At 38.6% G+C, this 23,801-nt stretch overlaps 1 protein-coding gene across 1 annotated transcript; it reads left to right on the top strand.

The window, feature by feature from the left end:
* The first annotated feature begins 18,993 nt into the window (after positions 1-18,993).
* LOC137621904 (uncharacterized) lies at positions 18,994-22,130 on the top strand. The gene is made up of 3 exons (XM_068352407.1): positions 18,994-20,263; positions 20,709-21,540; positions 21,662-22,130. The coding sequence occupies exons 1-3, from the start codon at positions 18,994-18,996 to the stop codon at positions 22,128-22,130; spliced, it is 2,571 nt and encodes an 856-aa protein (XP_068208508.1).
* The last annotated feature ends 1,671 nt before the right edge of the window (positions 22,131-23,801 follow it).

Raw genomic sequence — 23,801 nt, 5'->3', positions numbered from 1 at the left:
TATTGGTAAACAGTATGCGTCATTGCGTGCATGGTTTTACCACCATTGGTATTTTCTTGGAAGTACAGTTAATTATCATTGGCATTTAACATTTTTATTGAACTTTTATATTGTTCATTCATATCTTGGGATTTTTTAGATTGAACTTTACTTGTTTTAAAACAAAATTTTGAGTTTATTGACAGATGTTTTGGCTAGAATCTTCATGTTGAAGGTAATACAGCAAAGTATTAAGAAAGAATTAAGTTTAAATTAAAAGAATCCTTAATCTATTGCATTATTCAGTAACATGTCGTTAAACTGTTGGTAGCATTACCAGAACGCATGATGACCTCAAAATAAGAATAAAAGTATATTTTAAAAGATATGACAATGTACAAATTTTTTGTCAATGGATTATTTTTCTAAATAGTGACGATGTTCTTTACCCTAGGGATTGTACATAGTATTTCACTGTTCTTGAAAATTGACCATTCGTTCTAAATCTTATGATTGCAAAGTTTTTTTTTTTTTTCAACATTCATTACACGGTTTTAACAATGCAAATGAATTATACTGGCGTTCGCAAACTTATCAATGAATCCAAGTGCTGAAAGCATACAATTTTGCAATTAATTTTACTTTGTGGATAATGCAAACTCATTCTAAATCATCTTCACCATGCTTTTTGAAACTCCTAATAATGTATAACCTCTATTTTCAGAAAATGATTGCAATATCCAATAGAAGTTACAAATTTCCACGGTCTTCTTTATTTGTCCAATTTTTTTGTCAAGGGCATACACAAATACGACCAAAAATATTATTTTGCAATTCAAACAGCCGGCCAGGGGCTCTTGTTTATGAAATGGGAGGTGTTACTCTTTCAAAAAAACTAAGGACAGCAAGGTACAGTAAATGAGGTCACGTCCATCAAAAAATAAGGCTCTTTTTCGACCTTAGGTACCAGACTATTTGTATCTGAAGAGAGAGAGGTAGTATTTTTCTTCAATGGGTTGTAAAATAGACTTGCTCTCATTCTGATGCCCATCTATGAATAACTTGAATTGTTCCTTCTAGCAAGGTGAGGTGTAGCTCAAGATATTTGTAAGTGCAGGTTGCATCTTGTGAAAAGGAATGTTTTTCTCATTCAGGAACCAGTCAAATCACAGCTGGTTTACTAACCATTCATCTACAAAGGGTTGTTGGGTCTTCTGTTAATTCTATAGTACCCTTAACACCTTTGATCACTGCACTGTTTTGTTCAGTGGCTCGGTTAACGGGTAAAGCAGAGAACTCTCTTTGAGACTTGCAATGCAAATGACAAAGTGGCCTTTGCAAAACTTCCTATTTACCGTAGGATGCCGATTATCAAAAGAACGATGTCACTAAGGTGAATTGAAAGTCAGTAAGCATAGATATAGTTGTTGGCAAAGAATGACTATCAACTCTGAGAGTGCTGTGGTATAGAGATCAAAATCTTCTTAGAAGGAATGAATTAACATGAATATGCAAAGCTCCATGTTAAGCACAAGGTTCTGGAATTAGAATTGTTGCTTAAGAGGCCTTTGTTGCGCACACAAATCACCAATATTAGGCATTGCCCGATTTTAGTCATGGAAGCAATAATCTTGAAATGCCTCTTAAATTAGTTTATGAGGCTACATGCAGTTTCAGTAATTTGATGTGTTTCCTTGTCATGCCAGATGATGCCACACCTGCCTCAACTATGGAATTAGACAAACTGTTACACTGTAAGGGCGTTTCTAGCCATCGCAGCTCATCCAGCTCTATGTGAAGTTCCCTGGACGTGATCCCAATTTATTTTCTCAATACTCAGAGATTGCCATGAAATTTTCTTATTTTTATGGTGTCTATTATCTGATCAGCAGGAATTACAGGAAATTGACCCGGGTTCCTAAATGGTAGGCATATACTGCGCCTGATCTTGAAGCAAGGAAAGCAATGACGTAATGCTAACTTTGAAATGTTTTACTGTTTTTTGGATTTTGAGATGCCTATGTGATGAAAGCTGCTTTACCACAATTTTATTTAGATATACTTCCTCCAGTTTGGTATACTGCTCTATCAATTGCTACTAAATAGATATGGAGGCAGGCAACATCAGGTTTGTTACTGATTGATGGGTCCGAATCAATGTCTACAATCATTGCGAGCTCATGCTCTCTTGCCAAGATAATTCAGGCTAGGAAAATAGACATTATCTCTATGTTTAGCCTGTAGTTGCTGTGGAATTGTAGTTGATGAGGTGCACTACTGAAACTTTGAACAACTTAATCTTCTATAAACTGGGCAATAACCACCTCTTCTAATCGGACTGTAATTTTTAGGACTGGCATATGAAATCTGTATCCATTTTAAGTTGTTATCTTGTCTCGCCAAATGAAGACATAACCATGCACACAGCGAACGAGGTTTCATGGTCCTTGAAGAGTGTATGGACATGCACTCCTTCATTATATTTAGTAAAGTAATTCATTTGTATTGTAAGGAAGGTCAGATTTTGATTCACCATGTTCTGTACCATGTTCAATAACAAATTTCAAAAGGAATGTTGGGACTGCCACTTAAAGGCAAAGTTTCTGAAATGTGTCACTGAATTACAACTAATGTTAAGGTATGTCTTTTTTATCAAGAAAGCAGTTTTAGTTAAATGAATTATTTCTCCACATTTGTTTGCTTTTTCCAGGGTAATACCTATTGTAATTCGTTTTTGAAGACAACCATGATATCCTTCCCTTGATGATGAACAGGTGACTGAGAAATGGAAAAAAGAGCTGGTTTGGCATCATTACTGGAAGATTTCATCTCTATCATGTAAATAACTAACTTGAAGAAAGCAATTGGGTATGCATTTATTATTATTATTATTATTATTATTATTTTTATTATTATTAGTTAAGCTATAGCCCTAGTTGGAAAACAGGATACTATAAGCGAGGGTTCCAACAGGGAAAGTAGAAAAATGCGGAAAAGAAAAAATGAAACATATTATAAGGTGCCCGAAATTACCCTCAAGAGAGAGAATTCTAACCTGAGACATTGGAAGACAATGGTACAACGGCTATGGCACTACCCAGGTCTAGATGACAATGGTTTGATTTTGGAGTGTCCTAGAATAGCTGCTTAATACACTTAAAGATTCTCTTGTACTCCTACTTAATGGAAAGTAGCCACTGAACAATTACAGCGCAGTAATTAACCCCTTGGGTGAAGAACAATTTTTCAGTCATCTTAGTGTTGTCATTGTCAGGTGCATGAGGAAAGAAGAGGACGTGTAAAGAATAAGCCAAAATATTTGGTGCATGTGTGGGCAAAGGAAAAATTAGCAATAACCAGAGACGGATCCAAAGTTGTACTATCTGGCGAGTCAAAGGGCCTAATAACTTTCTAGTGGTAGTATCGCACTTGTTGTTGTGCATTAATTAGAGCTATTCTTTGTTGTACAAAACTGCCAAGTAACAGGGATGATATATCAACATTGTGCCACAACATCTCTTGCAATCAGTTTATTAAGAATCATTTCAGACTCATTGTATGCCTAATATATCCTCCTGAAGCCTCTTTCTCACAAAAGAAGCATTCTGTTGCTTTAGTGTTACTATTTCCTTTGCAATTATTGCAGTAGTTTACCTTAGCTGAGATCTGTAATATTGTGCTATTAAATAGATGCTTTGAAATCTCATGGCACAATGCCTTAAATTTTTCACAATGTCTATTCTACCCCAAAACTTTCATTCAGTCTTCCTTGGTTAAACATGATAGGCATTAATTTGAAAAAATGATAGCGAAGATTAAATTTTTTTGACAAGGCAATTTTTTATTTTTTATTTATTTATTTTTTTTCTCGATAGGATTTTGTTGTAGAGACTTAAGATCTTCGTCATTATCTTGTTGACAGACAGTACTGTGTCAAATCAGTAGACCATATATTTTTCAGATTTTATGTCAGTAGCCGTTTTTAGGCTCATTGTCCAGGATTTATCCCTTTACCAGAATGTTGAAACCTTTACTCTAAGGGATACTGCTACTTTTCTGTATGTACTTTGCCATAAACTTAGTCCAATTACTCACTAGTACCATTAGTCCCCTGATATCTGTACACCTTCCCAGTTAATTAACGTCTCATAATCCTTGGCTGGTCTCTTTCACACTGACATATCTTGTCAATTGAGGTGAGGCTGCTTAACTGAATTGGGGTTAGCTAAGCAGCACTTAGTATAATGAATAGTTGGCAAGTATGTATATTTTCCTACCAGATACTAGACCCATCGATGGGTTACATAACAGTAGTGGTAGAAGTGTGTCCTGTTAGCGTTCGATAATTAATCAATCAATTATAAAAAAGATGAACATGAAAGGTATTAGTAGTTGCAAAATCCGCTTCATCATGCTTCAAATAGAACAAAATGTCACATCGATCGATCACCTAACTTGAAGCACAGCATGAATAACTATTGGGAAAAAATTTAACTTTTTACAATCGGTTGAGCGGTCACCTTGGTAAAAAAAAAAAGAAAAAAAAAAAACAGCAATTTCGGATTTTCACGTGAAAAAATGAGCTGAAATCGACAAGTAACCTTTAAGAATTATCTTGCCAAAAATAGTGCTTGTGTTGCATTTGTACGATTTGTCTTAATATCTTATATTAAGTATCACTTTTAAACAGGGAAAAGGTTTGTATTTATAGAGTGAAATTTACTTACGGAAAAAGCTATTAGGACGTTTACTTTATACTTTCAAGAGGATAACCTCTGAAAGGAGACGTATTTAAGAATACCGTTCAAACTCGTTAGTTCCTTCGGTCGCCGAAACCTCCCCATCCATGTGAGGCAAGGATGAGAGATTTGGGGGAGCCTATAGGTCTACCTGCTGAGTCATCAGCAGCCATTGCCTGTCCCTCCCGGGGCCTATCTGGGAGGAGTGGAGGCTTGGGCGCGGATCATATGTGTATATGGTCAGTCTCTAGGGCAATGTCACTGTCCCTTACCTGTGTCATTCATGAGCGCCCTTTTAACCGTTAAAACAGTCGCGTTCAACATTAGCAAAGAATCATAAACAAAAACAAAATCACTGTAGCAAATCCCCCTTCCGTCAACCATTATCCTTTGTTTTTATTCAAATTCTCCTTCAAACCTTTTCGGAATTTCATCAACATAAACTTTTAAACTCCGAAATAAAATATTCCACAAAATACTACAGAAAGTTGCTTTTATTCTGCTATAGATAGCGAAATGAACTATCAACTTTTGCTCTGATTTGAACAGTTTAAATAACTACAACGGATCCAATCCCTGGATTAACTCACTTCAGCCGAAAGCAATGTGACGCCTTTCAAAGAAGTTCATGAAATGCAAAATTTAGGCCTCGTTGTTTATTTTATTGCGATTATTCTAAACTATGTGATAATCTAATTATCAACTGAATTCAACAAACAGGTGGATTACTCTTTTCTAACTTACCTGGAGTTGGGTTTCAGGTTTTATAATTTGGATTTTATATGAGCACAGATATTGATATTGTTTTTATTCTATTACATGGTCAGTATATCCAGATATCTAAATAACTGGGAAATTTACAAAATAATTATGTTACTTGATATTTTGTGCAGCAGAAACATTTTTGATACCACATTTAACCTCTCATATAGTTCCTCTTGTCTACTTCTTGAATCTTATTTGTTTTTAAATGGCGAGATTCATGATGGCAATGATAACTGGGTGTATAATAAGAGCAACGGTTCAATGTGTTTTGAGAGCATTGGTTCTATTCATGGCAAGGGCATTGATGCGATTCCATAGTAGTTATCTATTCTGAATGATTTTCTTTTATTGAAGGGAACGGTTAAGAGTGATCTGATTGCGAGGTGTACATAATGTCAAGGATTCGTCTAATTTCTCTACATAGACTGTTATATTTATTGGATGATAAGAACAAGATAGTTTTTTTTTTTCCTCGTAGCTTTATTGCAAGAAAAATCTCTTTCCATTCCTAGCTTTTATGTTCATTATTACTTGGTATCATCTAATATCAATGACCTCCGCTGTTATGATGCCAGATAATACCTAATAATCAATCAATCAATCTCAAATCGGGTGATTACCATCAGAACAAAACTGCGTGAAAGATGAAGGTGAGATTCACGGTAACGAAAATGTTTAAGACTGAAAATTTTGTTCACAAAAGTTTCTTTCTTGGGACAATATGTGGAGGTAGTAGATGGATTGATATCTTCAGTATGAATGATAAAAAAGTTATAAGACTCTCCTTAAAAAAAGGCTTGCTAGTCAATAAAAGAAATCCCCAAATGCATTTCCATCAATTTCTCTTGGCTTTCATCCAATTTCACATTAAAATTCCATTCTTTTCCTGTTTTCGAAATCCGTACGCATAGTTTTTTCCCAGCATTTTTTATCCCATGTTTCCGAGTCTCTTCAAAACCTCTGGCTGGAAATCCTTCTGATCCTTTAGCCTTCTGGCAAACTGTGTCCTTCTCCCCTCCCCCTCCCCCTTCAGCGGTCGTGCATATGTTGAGGGTAATGGCCAAAGTTTGCCGGAACATTATTCCAAGAGAAGTTTTATTGATCCTTATTTGCTTGTTTCTTTTTTTCGTTTGTTGGATGGATGGCGACATGGGAAAAATGAATTTCACAAATATTTCTTTTTGGATAAAATTTTAAACTTTTCTAGGAATGCTTCAAAACTTTTATTCTTTATTCTTTTATTTCTCGCACACGTTATTCAAGCATTTTTGTCCAACATCGTTTTCTACTCTACATTTTTTGCAGATTTTATTTTATGCTTCATATTAAAATTCGCTCCCCTACGCTGCTGGGTTTTTATATTTCACTTATTTTTCCCCTGTCAAAGTTCAAAATTACATACTAATTAAAACTTCTGTACATGTTTCGGAGAATCTTTTAAGCTGACAGCATAGAAGTTACATTTCATCAATTCTAAACACGCGACGTTGACCTTACATAATCTAATCACATATCATATTGTCAAGAAATATATGTTTGGGTTACTTTCTGCCTTGCTCTTTTTCTTTGGGTATTAACAGACATGTACACTATTCGGAATTTCCCCCCTCCCTCTCTCTCTCTCTCTCTCTCTCTCTCTCTCTCTCTCTCTCTCTCTCTAGTTGTATTGTAATGACACACACACACACACATACATATATATATATATATATATATATATATATATATATATATATATATATATATATATATATATATATATATATGTGTGTGTGTGTGTGTTTGTGTGTATATATACATATATATACACATATATATGTATATACAGTATATATATATATATATATATATATATATATATTATATATATATATATATATATATATATATATATACACACACACACATATATATATATATATATATATATATATATGTATATATATATATGTATATGTATATATATATATATATATATATATATATATATATATATATATATATATATATATATATATACATACATATATATTTGCCTTGGAATTTGTTACTAGCAGGAACAACTCAGGTTACTATTTTTTTTTTAAATGCAATACGTAAATACTTTTGTTTTTTACTAAAAGGTCACGAGGGATTTTTAGATTTTCTTGAACACATCACAATGCTCAACGTATGTTCACCAACTGTATTCTACTATGACTATTTTTTTGCTGCACACGATTTTAGATAACTTAAATATCAAAACATAGCCCACAATAGGGCTTTGAAATGGTAAGCTTGCCACTTGCACAGCTTATCTTTAAAATTTACAGTTCGTGAGCCATTCAAAACGACCTACATATAAAAGAGTTTCATTTATTTGAACATTTATTGAGGATGGTGTACCTAAAACACACCAGTAATGTAGTAAAAAATAGAAAAGAAAATAACGTAGAGAAAGCAAAAAAATTAATCATGCTATCATTAATTTTCTAAAAGCTGATATAAGGCTAATTACAATTCACTATTAGCATATCTGCTTCTTAAGTTAGCATTGATGACGAAATTTGGTGCCTGGCTTATGCACTATTTATAATGCTTGGTATTAGTAAGATGATTAGTGCTGTAATTATATCAATTTAGTTAAATTTCTGATATTTAACTAGTTTTAACTTGAGCATGGATATTTAATTATTTATTTCTTAATCTTCGCTACTGTTTTTAATATAATCTTTTCTAGTTTTAAAATGAGTCAGAAAAAGAGACGTACGTACTGAACCAGAGTTAGTAATGCAAATAGAGTAACGAAAGTTATATAAAAAAAATTGCCATGTGAATAGATTGTGAAGAGAGAGCTATCGTGGAGATAAATGAATCGAAAAAGGAGAGAGAGAGAGAGAGAGAGAGAGAGAGAGAGAGAGAGAGAGAGAGAGAGAGAGAGAGAGAGAGAGAGAGAGAGAGATTGCTCTTAATTTACATTTTTTGGGCCTACAAAAGAAAATGTCCGGAAAAGTTTCAGTCATCCGGGCAACAATATTCTTGCTGACGATATACTGAACAGGTTGCAAAAGCCTGAGCTTAGCGAGCAAAGACTGACCCAAGGGTGCTCGTTACTTCATTAGCAAACACTCCAATGAAGTGTTAATAGAATTCGTGCCAGAATAGATACAATGTTGGTGTCATACTTATATTTTAATTATCTTTTTCTTATTATCTTATAATATACCTCGCTTAAGCTAAAATAACTGTATTAGTTAGCGAGTTAGATTTAATTTATGCCTGGTCTGGGGAACGAACTAGAAACTGATACTTACAACATCGAATATATCTATAGTTCTGTAAAAAAATATTCGAAGTCACACATTTTCTCTGCAGAAAATGTTGAAGATTTGAAATATTACAACTTAAATGTGAGTAACCGCAGAAAGCGAATGTTTTGTTATTACTTTTCGCTTCTACTTTATAATTTCTGCTTGTCGTTTTCATTTCATCTCTAATTGATTCTCGTCACTTCTGTCCTTTTGTTTAGTGAATTCTTCCTTCATTTTCCCTCCTCTTCGTCCATCCTATATATCTTTTTCCACCAACTTTTCTACTTCTTATTGACTTACGTTCATCGTCTAGTTGGTTGATTAGCAAAATCTTTGTCAATATTAGTTACTTGAATTGTTTGTCCCCTTTTGAGTGTTGGGAGATCTCAGCTTTTATCTTCTCTTTCCAAATTGTAGGAAATTGTTATTTATTCCACAGGAATTTTTAGTGTCTTTAATCGTCTGTTAAAATCGAATAATTGATCATGAATTATAGTTTATTTGTGCTTTTGGAAAAACTTGCACGAAACACTTTTAGAATAATCATCTTCAATTGCAACTTAAAATAAGATAATTGTCTACAGATCATTTCTGATTAACGTTTTTCGAAAAAACTACAGAACTTTTCCAATTTTGACTTCATTTGGGTACGGAATAAATGCAAGATAACCATATATATTGCAGTGATTTAGTAGTGGCGATGAAAAGACTATCTGTGATGTTAACCCGTAATTTATAAACACCTTATTTCACTGCTGTAACTTAAAATGGGAAGTAATGCTTTAACGCACTGTACACCTCTTCTGACAGCATGTTCAACTGGCATGTATTGTTGCTGTTCTTGTAATAAATCTTCGTTTCTCTATTTTTCACACGCTTGTTTTTTTCAGACTTTAATTCTCTTTAAGATTGCACAACAAGAGTACCGGCAATCTTGGAAACGTTCTTTCCTCGCATTCTGAGGACCGGTAGTTCAAGCTCCGCTCAAGGCCTATAGTTTTCGGTGTTGTCAGGAACCTCGCCGTCCATGTAACCTAGGGTGTGAGGCTATGAGGTATTGGTTGGAAGAGCCTAAACGTCTACATGCTGAGACATAGCTAAACTTTGGTTCACTCCATCTGGTCTGATCCTAGCTTTGGGTGGAGAGGGAGTTTGTGCGTTGTTCATAAGAACGTACATATATACATACATACTTATATGCATACATACATACATACATCCATACATACACACACACACACACACACACACACATATATATATATATATATATATATATATATATATATATATATATATATATATACACGATGTCGTGCCTAATCTTCGAAATTGCCCATTTCATGAATTAGGCAGTCAGTGCACCTAATTCATGACATAGGCATTTCAATGCCTGTTTCACAAAATATGCGGCATTTTGCCTAAAATGTGTATGGACCCTTAAAAGTTGCCTAATATATAGATTAGGCAGCCTATTTTAGGAGATAGGCAAGTTGCATGGTTCCGTATTTATGCAAATTAATTATCGTGATAATGAGGTCTATGTACTGGAGCCATGTACTCATAAATTTCAGTCATTATTCGGACAAATTTGATTCAAGTAATGCTACAGGAACCCAAGTTAAGGGCCTTGCTTGAGAAATGCAAGGGAAATTGATTCAGGTAGATTCGTTGATGAATCATCCTCAGATTGGGTGGATGTAATTAATAATATGATGGAGAATCATTTGAATTTAATCAGTATTCGACGGCAAGTAGCAGCACTTGGCCAAGATAGAGGTCGGAATGAAATTCTGCGAACAACTTGGGAAAAAGCTTGATCCCCTTGAAACAGGTGATTCTGTTTTGCTACCTTTTAAGTGAGATTGACAGTGGTCGCCTAGACTGTCGGAGTGTGCCAGGAGTTGTTCTTGAAATGGACCCAGGGAATTTGTACAAGATCGGCATCAAGAATGGAATAGTTAAGACAAATTATTCTGAAAACCAGCTTCAGAAAGGCGATTGTGTACTAGTTTTTTATTAGTAGTAGAGAAAGGTAAAGTTGAACAAAATGTGTTATCTTTCGGTAAAATTGCAGCCCTTCATTCTAGAATCGGAGGTCAAGGGTTCATAAAAATGTTGATCTGCTTCTAAGTGTGACGCCAAGAGGTGCATTTGCAGGAAAAATTGTTTAAATGTGCTGCAACCATTGCCATGCTAACAACAATAAATGTTTGGATAAGTGTTTAGTAAAAAGTATATTCTTGAGAATTTAAGTACTTTCCACCAAGATATTTCATTTTGTTTGATTGTGTAAATATTTTTGATGAAACATGTGATGATCTTGGTAACGATATTATACATTTCTTTTTTTATTATGTATTATATTCCTTTTTATTAATTTTTGAGCATAAGAGTAACTGTGTGGACGGTGAGAGTGTACACTTTAATCATATGAAGAAAAAAAGTGAACAAAATAACTATCATTTCTAGTTTGGGAAAAAGACTATTTTCCAGAGTAATGACAGAAATTGTTAAGTTCAGGGGTCCAGTGTTCAGACCTCATTTCAAGATATTGAATTCTTAGGGTGCCACTATAATTAATTTGCCTAAACCAGGAACCAGGCAACTTAACTAATTCCTAAAATAGGCTGCCTAATCTGTGAATTAGGCAACTTTTAAGGAATCCATACATATTTTAGGCAAATGGCTGTCTTTATTTCATGGAACAGGCAATCAAATGCCTATTTCATAGATTCGGCGCACTGACTGGCTAATTCATGAAATAGACAATTTCAAAGATTAAGCAAGACATCTATACACGCACACACACATACACACACACATACATATATATATATATATATATATATATATATATATATATATATACATATTCATACAATATATATATACATATATATATATATATATATATATATATATATATATATATATATATATATATATTCATATATATATATATATATATATATATATATAGATAAACATACACACACACACACACACACACACACACACATATATATATATATATATATATATATATATATATATATATATCATCATTATTGGCTATTGACGCAAACGGCCTCAGATAGATTTCGTCAGTCATCTCTATCTCGAACTTTTAAATCTATAGCTCTCAATTCATCATTTCCTATTTCACGCTTCATAGTCCTCAGCCATGTAGGTCTGGGTCTTCCGATTCTTTTAGTGTTTCCAGGAGCCCATTTGAAACTCTGGTGAACTAATCTCTTGGGGAGTGACAAGAGCGTACCCAAACCATTTTCATCTGGCCGTCACCATGATCCCATCCCTATATGGCACTCGAGTAATCTCTTATAGATTCCTTTCTAACCCTTTCCTGCCATTTAACTTCAAATATTTTTCTAAGGTTTTTGTTTTCAAATCTGCAAAATCTGTTGGATATTGTTTCATTGTCATACCAAGACTCATGTTTATACAGTAACACTGATCTCACTAAACTGATATCTAGCCTGATTTGTGTGTGTAATTTCAGGCAAATTGTTTTCAAAATTTTATATAACCTAGCCATTGCCAGATTTGCTTTTTTCAATCTTTCATTAAACTCTAATTCTAAAGACCCTGTATTACAGATCATAATTCCTAAATATTTAAATGATTCTACCTCATTTATCCTTTCTCCATCCAATGATATTTCATATTCCATTACATACTCCGTTCTCATGATCTCTGTCTTTCTTTCATTTATCTTAGGCCCAACCACCTGCAATATTTCATGCAATCTAGTGAGCAAGCATTGCAAATCCAGTGGTGTTCTGCTAATAAGGAGAGAGTCATCAGCATACTCTTGGTCAGCTAACTTCCTATTACCAATCCAGTCCAATCCTTCTCCACCATCTCCAACTGTTCTATGCATTACAAAATGCAAGAGGAGGATAAACATATATATGTATATATATATGTATATATACAAACACAGACACACACACACACATATATATATATATATATATATATATATATATATATATATATATATATATATATATATTTATATATATATATATATATATATATATATATATATATATATATATATATGTACATATATATATGCGTATGTATATTGATAAATATAAATTTATATAAATATATGCATGTATATATATATATATATATATTCATATAAATTTGTATATATATATATATATATATATTCATATAAATTTGTATATATATATATATATATATATATATATATATATATACATATATATATATATATATATATATATATATATATATATATATATATATATATATATATATATATATATATAGATGTTAACGTAATTTTTCAGTTTCTAGTCAACCTTGTGATTTTGCTAACAATTGATATTAAGGCATTTAGTATATAAGTATTCATCTTTAAGTGAGTGTGACGGGCCGAGAGAGGAGTTGTGAAATCAAAGGCAGATTGGAAACGACTGAGTTATATTGTTGTGGAACACTCTCCTTATATACAAAACCTCAAGGCAACAGGACATGAAAAGTTCACAAGACAGACAATATCACAGAGGAAAAACCAGACAGGAATTTTCATGTTCGTTTTAGTGCGAGGGAGGAGCGAAGATACAAGCATAATATATACAAAAGGAATTATGTACAATTGTGTGAAACACGGTTGGTACATGGCTCCCCCCCTAAAAATGACATACTGTACATGTTAAATAGGGCGCCCTGATCTAGAGAAGCGAACTGTAGGCGGGTCATCTGGCAGAAGATAAGCAGGTTTTAGACAATCAATGGAGACCCAGTCTTCTTTGCCCCGAATGTTTAGGAGGAATGCTTTCGGACTGCGTCGGATCACAAGGAAAGGTCCCGTATAAGGGGGCGTTAACGGTGGCTTGCTGGTGTCGTTGCCCAGGAAGACGTGCGTTGCAGAGTGCAAGTCCGTTGGTATGTGATGCTTCGCTGGGGGCTTGTAAGTCTGGCGGCACGGAGTAAATTTTCCCACGGCGTGACGTATGCGCTGGAGATCGTCGGAGGAGGTTGTAGAAGGAAAAAACTCGGCAGGGACGACCAACGGGTCGCCATACACTATTTCGGCTGCCGAGACGTCGAGGGCGTCTTTAGGAGTGGTCCTTAGTCCAAGGAGGACCCAGGGAAGCTGAGTAAACCAGTTGCAATCCTTGCAGCGGGACATCAAAGCTGCTTTGAGGGTGCGATGAAAACGTTCAACCATTCCATTGGCAGCGGGGTTGTAGGCCGTTGTCTGATATAGGGTGATGCCCAGGAGACTCGCTAATGACGTTCATAATTGAGAGGTGAAAGTGGTTCCCCTGTCAGAAGTAATATGCTCAGGGATACCGAATCTTGAAATCCATCCAGAGAGTAAGGCAGATGTACATGAGGCGGACGTTGCAGTTTCCATGGGAATGGCTTCAGGCCAACGAGTGGAGCGGTCGATGACGGTAAACAGGTAACGATGTCCTTGTGATGTGGGTAGGGGGCCTACAACGTCGACGTGAATGTGTGCGAAACGACGCTGAGGTTGAGGAAAGGTGCCCACTCCTGAATCCGTGTGTCGATGTACTTTGGAAATTTGGCAAGAAGTACAGGCACGGACCCAATCCTTAGCATCCTTAGAAATGCCGTGCCAAATGAACTTTGCCTTCAGCAGCTGTGCAGTAGAACGGCACGAGGGATGTGAAAGGCCGTGGATGAAATCAAACACCTGTCGGCGCATGGGAGCAGGAATCCAAGGTCGCGGTCTACCAGTACTGACGTCACAGAGGAGGGTGGTGTTGGAGTTTTCGAGGGGAAAATCCTCCCAACGGAGGGACGTGCAGGATGTCCTACAAGCTTGATACTCTGGATCCTGTCGTTGGGCTTCAGCCAGGGCATTGTAATCCAATCCCAGTTGAACGGCAGCCAACGTGTTTCTTGACAGGGCATTGGCAACGGGATTCATTTTCCCAGGGACGTATTGGAGGGTGCAATTGTATTCAGCCGCGGCGGAGAGATGTCGGCGTTGACGGGCGGACCAGGCGTCAGACTGTCGAGTGAAGGCGTGTACCAGAGGCATGTGGTCTGTGCGAATGACGAAGGGCGTACCTTCTAAGAAATGGCGAAAGTGACGGACAGCCAAGTGCACCGCCAGCAATTCTCGATCGAAGGTAGAATAACCCGATTCTGCCTTGGACAGTTTTCTGCTGAAGAAGGCCAATGGGCGGGGCGAGCCTTTGACCACCTGCTCGAGTACTGCACCAATAGCGACGTCGCTGGCATCGGTGGAGAGAAGGAGAGGTGCGTGTGGGATAGGAAAAGTGAGAGCCGCAGCAGTTGATAGGGCCTTCTTTGCATTGCAGAAGGCTGCTTCTTGAAGGGGACCCCACTTCAGGTCCTTTGGCTTGCCCTTGAGGGAGGCGTAGAGGGGAGCAAGAGTGGCGGCAATGGCTGGCAGAAAACGGTGATAATAGTTGATCATGCCCAAGAATTCCTGCAGAGCTTTGACGGTCGAGGGCGTGGGGAAATTCTGAACGGCTGCTACCTTCTCAGGGAGGGGATGGACTCCTTCAGGAGTGATACGGTGCCCTAAGAACGACACTTCGTTGGCGCCAAAGGTACACTTGTCGTACCGGACTGCAAGGCCGTTTTGTTGCAGGCGGTCGAGCACGATGCGCAGGTGACGGAGGTGTTCCTCTTTTGAGGAGGAGAACACAAGTATGTCGTCCACATAACATACACAGAAAGGGAGGTCCCCTAAGATGCCATCCATGAGACGTTGAAACGTTGCCCCAGCATTACGAAGGCCAAAACAGGAGTAATTGAAGGTGTATGTGCCATACGGAGTGGTGATGGCGGACTTGGGGATGTCTTCTGGGTTCATAGGCACCTGATAATACCCCTTCAGGAGGTCGAGCGTAGAGAAAACCTTTGCTTTGTGCAGGTAGGAGGTTACATCGGCAATGTTTGGGGGGGGTAGTAATCCGGTTCTGTTTGCATGTTCAGGCGCTTGTAATCCCCGCATGGACGGAGGGAGCCGTCTTTCTTCAGAACGATGTGTAAGGGTGACGACCATGGGCTGGAGGCCTTTTGGCAAAGGCCCATTTTCTCCATTTCGGCGAACGTCTGTTTGGCGGCTGCCAATCGTTCCGGTGCCAGACGTCTGAATTTTGCGAAGACTGGGGGTCCCGTCGTCTTGATATGGTGATAAATACCGTGCTTGGCAGGAACCGTGGGCGTTTGGCGAAGTTCTGGACGGAAAACTTCCGGGTACGACGTGAGGAGGTGGGCGTAGGCATCCGTGGGTGCGCTGATGTGGAGAGCGAGGTTAGAGGGGGCGGGTTGAAGAGGTGTCGACAAGTACGAGTCTGCGTTGACCAATCGTCGGTGGGCGAAATCGACCAGAAGGTGGAAATGAGAGAGGAAATCCGCGCCGAGGATTGGCATTGTGACGTCAGCAACGAGAAACTTCCAATTGAATTTACCGTTTCCGAACAATAATGTGAGGCTCTCGTAACCGTAGGTGGGTATCACAGATCCGTTGGCAGCTACCAAGCGGACGTCGGCAGATGTAGACAGACTACGTTGTGCTTGAAGAGTTTCCTTGGCAAAAGAGAACGACAAGCACCCGTGTCTACATAAAATCGCACGCCCGTTCCTGCATCCTGTAAAAAGAAAAGATTAGAAACATGGGAGGCCACCGCCACAAGTGATGGCCTACTTACACGTTTTTTGGCCACTGACAATCTGTGGCACATTTCTTCGCGGTTGCCCCGAATCTGAAGTGGTAGTAGCAAAACTGCGGCGGATGGGAGGTAGTAAGTGGCTGTAGAAGTCGTTCGTTGGGGCGCGAGCGATTGGTGGGTGGTGGGCGGCTTTGTCGCCGCTTCGGCACGTCACGGGGTAGGCGTGTATGTCCTACGGCATTCATGTCAGCTTCGGATGACGTTGAATAGGCATCCTCGTCGTCAGGGGTGGAGGCGTTGATGGAGGTCTTGAAGTGGCTGTCCATAAGGGCGTCGGCACTGGTCATCAAGTCCTTTATGGGTAAACTATCGACATCGGGTATGGCAGCGCGCACAGGTTCAGGTAAACAGAGTATCCAAAGGGCACGGAGTAGGTTCACCTCACGAGGAGAGCCGTTTGCGGCAGGTTGAAGGCGAGCGATACTGGTCATTTCCCTGAGGGCAAGCGAAGCCCTTTGGTCCCCCAACGATTGTTGCGAGAGCTGAAAAAGCTTTGCTATACGGGCGGCTGGCGACGGCGAGTACTGGTGCAGAAGGTAGGATTTGAGGTCGTCATACGCTATTGGGGTGTCTCCTTGTTCACAAATCCAGTCGGATATTTCTGGGAAGGTGTCCTCGGGTATCGCCGCGAGAACATAATCCGCTTTGGTGGTTGAGCGAGTCACGCCCCTGATACGAAACTGGACTTCTGCGTGCTGAAACCAAGCAAACGCCTCTCCGCTGGCAAACGATGAAAGTTTAAATGGAGCGGCCGCAGCACCAACTGCCGTAGAGTCCGCCATAGTACGAACGATGAAGGGGCGAGGGGGTGGGGGTGGAAGGCGGTGGGAGCGAGTCGACTTCCGGGGTCACCAATGTGACGGGCCGAGAGAGGAGTTGTGAAATCAAAGGCATATTGGAAACGACTGAGTTATATTGTTGTGGAACACTCTCCTTATATACAAAACCTCAAGGCAACAGGACATGACAAGTTCACAAGACAGACAATATCACAGAGGAAAAACCAGACAGGAATTTTCATGTTCGTTTTAGTGCGAGGGAGGAGCGAAGGTACAAGCATAATATGTACAAAAGGAATTATGTACAATTGTGTGAAACACGGTTGGTACATGAGTTTGTATTGTATATATTACGGAAGTTAAGTTTTACTGTGGTGATTTTGTGCCTCCTCCCCACTCGTTAAAGTTTTCGAATTACCCTTTTAACACTAGTTTATTTTTTTTGTTTACATTTTGGGCACGTGACTGGAGACCTCGGTGAGCGAGGTTATAAGTGACAGTGCTTGTGTTTGGAAGGGCAGTTCGGGCTTTCTACAGAGGCTATACCCTTTTGACCTCCAGCTGCCGCACTTATACAATTTTGTTCAACGCCTTTGGACGTAGTTTGAGTGCTGTCCTTCGCAGGTACGCTTCTGGCCACCTGCGGTGTTGCATCCTGCTTGTGTTGCAGGTGATTTGAGCCACCTGCGGCCTTATCTTGCTGCCACCTCAGTGGAAGATTTTTCCTGAGGTGTTAGGAGCATTTGATTCTCAGGACGTCATTGAATTTACTGCAGCTGTGGGGGCCTTGATGCCCGTCAAGAGGCTAGTAGGGAGAAAGATCCCAGGAAAGCGTTCTTATTTTGCATGGTCGTGCAGGACCTCTCGACTCCTCCTTCCTGGTGCTTCTGTGTTCCCCTGTTGGAGTTTTGGAATCACGGCCTACTGTAAGGAAAGACGTGTGTTATTCTGGGATCACGGACTCCCCTTCTGAGTGTGAGGAGATAATTTTTGTTGTAGTTGTTGTTACTCAATATAATCTTTATGCAGATACATATACTATAATGAATTGTTGGAACAGTCTTAATTTGTTGCCACTTTTGGTTGGTTTTGTTATTATTCTAAATTCGTGTAATGTTAACAGCCCCGTGGTTTTTATATCATTGTTAATATATTAAGTTTAGATTATAAATATAGGTAGGAGATTAAGTGTTTTCTCCCTGTTACTCTTCACCTTCCGTCACCACCTCTTTAGTTATAGGTATTGTTTATTATATTCGTTTTGATCTGGCCAGTTATGTATGTTTTGACCTATTTGTATTCAAGCGTTTCTCTCTTTTATATCTGTTTAGGGTTTAGTTTTTTTAGTAGTTAAGAATCCCAAGGGATTATTTAAGGACTGGTGTTTGTCCTTGGCAGTCACAAGGTTGACTTTAATTATTCTTTGTTTGTTAATAAATATTGTTGAGTTTTCCTGAGTGTTTTCGTCTCCATTGACCATCTTATGCTAGATACTTTGTAACAACACTGAGTGTACATCCTTTAGTGCAGACACACCTGCACCACGGCCCAACAAGGGTCGTAATAATTGGCGACCGTGACAGGATAGATGTACTCAGGGGTATCTGGTATTTTGGTCTGTGGAGCGACATTTGGGTGATCTCTTCAATATTTATTTTGTAGTATTGCCTTTCTCCCTGAGTTATTAATTTTTGGAAAAATGGTAGAGTTTAACTTTGACCCAGCTGAATTTTTGGGATCTGCTGACTGCCTGAAGTTCTTGCCTGTTTTAAATAAGAAACAGTTAGTTGCTTATGCTCAGTGGTTGCGTGTTCCGCTGAAGTCAGCGGGCACCAAGAAAGATATGTTGGAGGCTGTGAGGGGTAAGATTGCTCAGGATTTTGCTGAGGCCGAACATTTGGTGAGTGAAAGTGAAATAAATAGTGATGGTGAAGGTAGTATTAATGATGATTTGGAAGAGGACAGGTTGAGCGTGAGAGCTGGTTTGACTTTGTTCGAGGATCCACCTCGTGTAGGTGTTATTTATGAAGGTCCCTCGAATATAAAGGCCAATGTTTCACATAATCCATTTTTGCCCCCCCTTAATTCTTTGCCATTCAAACCCCTGGCTTCTGTTCACACTTTGGGTGAATCTAAAGAGGAGGTAGAATATAAATTGATTTGTAAATTGAGGCGTCACGAAGTAGAGATGGTGAAGTTGAATATAGAGATGGCTAGGTTACAGGGGGCCAATTTGGTCAGTTCCCCTAAAGGTATGTTCCAGGAAAGGTTTAATTTAGGTGCAGCACTAAAGTTGGTGCCAGTCTTTGATGAGAACAATGTCCCTGAATTTTTCAAAGCCTTTGAGCGTGTTGCCACCCGGTTGTCTTGGCCCTCCGAAATGTGGACTGTCTTAATACAATGTAGGCTGGTGGGCAAGGCTATCCGGGTGTACAATGCCTTGGAGGAGGGAATTGCCAGGGACTATTATAATGTCAAAGCGTTGGTATTAAAAGCCTATGATTTGGTTCCCGAGGCCTATCGCCTAAAATTTAGGAATTATAATAAACATCCTTCACAATCTTTTGTTGAATTCGCTCGGGTCAATGAGGAACAATTTGACGACTGGCTGAAGAGCCGACAAGTGGTGTCTTTTGCTGCGTTACGAGAATTGTTGCTCCTTGAGGAATTCAAAAAGGCATGTAGCAAAGAGTTGAGGGTCCATCTTGAGGAGGTCAAAACTATGAAGCTGAGTAGTGCCGCTCCGTTGGCAGATGAATATGTGTTGACCCATCGCTCTGGTAATAGTAACTTTGGGTACAGAGTTTTAAATGATCCATCTTCCCGTGCCCACAGTAGTGAAAGGAGGGGAGAACCACCTTCGATGACTCCTAATGTTCCTAAGAATAATAATGATTCCTTTTCAGATGGTAGGAATATTGGTAGAGTCTCAGGAGAGTCTCCTCCCCCTAGTGTCTTTGTTAACAGAGGTACATCTAATTATGACAATCTAAGGTATAATAATAATAATGGTAACAGATACATCTAATAATAGCAATAATCAAAGGTATAATAATAATAATAATGGTAACAGAGGTACTGGACGTAGAGTAACCTGTTTTTGGTGTGACAAGCCAGGTCATTTCCAGAACCAGTGTAATGCCCGTAGACGATATCTTGAGAGAAACTGCCAAAATCCAGTTTCTTTAATTTCTGACAAGTCTAGTTCTTGTGATAATCGAGAGGAAAAATCTGTAGTTAGCAGTAGGGTAGATAATAGTAGTAGTGACACTTCTAATAAAAAACAGTTGTGACTCAATTTTGACAAATATGTATGGCCTGGTAAAATTGTTTTAGGATCTAAGATTATCAAAGTAAAGTTCTTGAGGGACACTGGTTCAGCTCGTTCTCTTGTGTTGAGGGATACCTTATAAGGTTGTAAGGAGCATTCAGGGAATTATGTCGTTCTGGGAGGGTTCCCGAACACTGTTGTTTCTGCTCCGTTGGTGGATGTCAGGTTGTCTTTTCCTGGATGTGATAAGGTTACCGAGTTGGCCGTTGTTGATAGTCTCCCCATTCCTGGGATTGACGGTATTCTGGGCAATGATATGGTCAATAATCAGGGTCAGGAATTATTTCCCATACTATCCATTAATGCGTGTCCCATAGCTGTAACAACCCGTGCCGCAGCAAGAGCTGCTGATCTACTTGATGTCAATGATGATTTAATGTTTAGTAGTTTAGAAGTAGATGTAGAAAGGCCCGGGTCAGTAGATAGTGGTAGTAGTATTATTATTAATGATTTGAAACCTGATTGGGACAGATTGGCTTTTATTGAAGCCCAGAAAAAAGAATTTGACTTTGAATTGGGAGACATTAATGATTTTACTAAACCTCGGTTTGGTATAACCAAGGGTTTACTATACAGGTTTAGCCGTCCTTCGACAGATGATCTGAACAAGACTTCTCAGATTGCACAAATTGTGGTTCCGTCCCAGTTCCGTGAATCGGTAATGAATCTTGCTCACAACAATTTTCTTTCAGGCCATTTTGGGATATGGAAAACTTTCCAAAAATTAGCAAGGTATTTTTGGTGGCCTGGGATGAAATCTTCTGTGAAGCATTATGTGAAGGAATGTGAGGTATGTCAGGTTATGGGAAAACCAAATCAAATAATTCCCAAAGCTCCCTTACATCCTATACCTCCCATCGGAGAACCATTCTCGGAATTGGTGATAGATGTCGTTGGTCCTTTACCTAAAACTAAGTCTGGTTATGTTTATTTATTAACTATTATGGATAGAGCCCCTAGATTCCCCGAAGCATTCCCTATGAGACGTATTACATCTAAAGTTGTTTTTGAAAAGTTAATGGATTTTTTTTTCCAGGTATGGTCTCCCTCGTGTTATTCAGACAGATTGTGGTACAAATTTCACGAGCAAGTTATTTAGAGGTAAATGTGCTGAACTGGCCATTCAGCACATTACTAGCGTACCTTATCACCCGGAGAGTCAAGGGGTGGTGGAGAGGTTTCACCAGACCCTTAAATCAATTTTGAAAAAACATTGTTACGAACAAGGTAGTGAGTGGGATAAAGCACTTCCCTTTGCCCTCTTTGCTATTAGGAATCATCCAAATTCTTCTACTGGTGTAGCTCCCTTCGAATTGGTATTCGGTCATAAAATTCGTGGTCCTCTAGAAATTTCTAGCGAAGTGCTACAGTCCGGTCGAAGGGGAGAGGTTAAAGTTGCAGAATTTGTCGAGGATTTGAAAAAAAGGTTGTTCAGTGCTTGGAAATTTGCACAGGAAAATCTGAGTTATTCGCAAGCTGTGATGAAGGATAATTTTGACAGATAAGCTAAAGCTCGTTCTTTTGGACCTGGAGAATTGGATTTGGTTTTGATTATGGACCCGGACAATTTTCTTGAACCAAGGTATAAGGGTCCCTGGAAGGTACTGAGGAAGTCGTCCGAGGTCAATTACGAAATTGAAACTCCAGGCTCAAGTAGAAAGTGTAGAATTTATCATATAAACAGATTGAAGCCATATCATTGTAAAAGTGTCGATCCTGTAGCAATTGCGTATGAACCGACATCGGTAGTAGTAGATGTTCCTCTTGAAGAATCTGATGACTTAATGTATCAAGTTCCTTCTGATGCTTTGTTTGAAAATTTGCAAAATTTAGGAATCTTGCAGGAAGGTTTGGAACATTTGGACGTTATCCAAAGAAAAGATGTACTTGATTTAATCTATTCCTTTACAGATTTATTTCAGGATTCTCCAGGTAGAACTAATCTTCCCCAGCATGATGTTGATGTGGGTAATGCTCCTCCTGTTAAGCAAAGTCCTTATCGGCTGAATCCCGTGAAAAGGGATATAGTCAGTAAGGAGATTGAGTATATGTTGGAGCACGACCTCATTCAGCCTTCTGTTAGTCCCTGGAGTTCTCCTATAGTTCTTGTTAAAAAGTCCGACGGAAAGTTCCGTATGTGTGTAGACTACCGTAAGGTAAACGAACACACTAAGAATGATTCTTTTCCTTTGCCTCGGATAGATGACTGTCTCGATCACATAGGGGCTGCTAAATTTATAACAAAATTGGATTTATTGAAAGGGTATTGGCAGGTTCCCCTGTCTGATTGAGCAAGAGAGATTTCTGCTTTTGTAACTCCCTTCGGGCTTTACGAGTGTAAGGTAATGCCCTTTGGGATGAAAAATGCCGCATGTACTTTCCAGAGGCTTATGAATAGGGTCATTTGTGGGTTAAAGGGAACTGAAATTTATATTGATGACTTAGTAGTATATAGTGATGATTGGACTACGCATATGGTGAGATTGCGTAAGGTATTTGAGGCTCTTAGGTCTGCTGGTTTGGTTGTAAATTTGGCCAAATGTGAATTTGGCAAGACTAAGGTTTGTTATTTGGGTCACGAGGTTAGTTTGGGTCAGGTGGCTCCGAAACAAGCTAACCTCGAGGCTATTATTAATTTGAAAAGCCCCAGTAATGTCAGAGAGGTGAGAAGGTTCTAGGTATGATTGGCTATTACCGAAGGTATGTTAGAAATTTCTCAGATCTTGCTCAATCTCTTACAAAACTCCTAGAAAAGGGTCAGAAATTCTTTTGGTCGCAGCAATGTGAGGAAGCTTTTAATAAGCTTAAATCTGTGCTGTTGACTAACCCCATTTTAATTTCTCCAGATTTTCAAAAGCCATTTATCATTGCTGTGGATGCCAGTGATGTAGGAATTGGTGGTGTTCTCTTTCAAAGAAATGAGGAAGGGAAAGTTCACCCGGTATCTTATTTCAGTCGTAAGTTATTGGCGGCTCAAAGAAGATACTCAACAATTGAAAAAGAAGCCCTTGCTTTGGTCCGCACCCTTATGCACTTTAAACTCTCTGTAACCAATTTTTCTTTCCCCATAGAGGTCTGGACTGATCATAACCCACTGGTTTTTATTGAACGGATGAAAGGAGCCAACCAGAGGATTTTGCGCTGCGCTCTCTTTCTTCAAGAATTTAAATTGGTGA

Source organism: Palaemon carinicauda, chromosome 28 (assembly GCF_036898095.1).
Source record: "Palaemon carinicauda isolate YSFRI2023 chromosome 28, ASM3689809v2, whole genome shotgun sequence".
NCBI lineage: Eukaryota > Metazoa > Arthropoda > Malacostraca > Decapoda > Palaemonidae > Palaemon > Palaemon carinicauda.
This window is presented reverse-complemented; position numbering and strand designations above follow the sequence as displayed.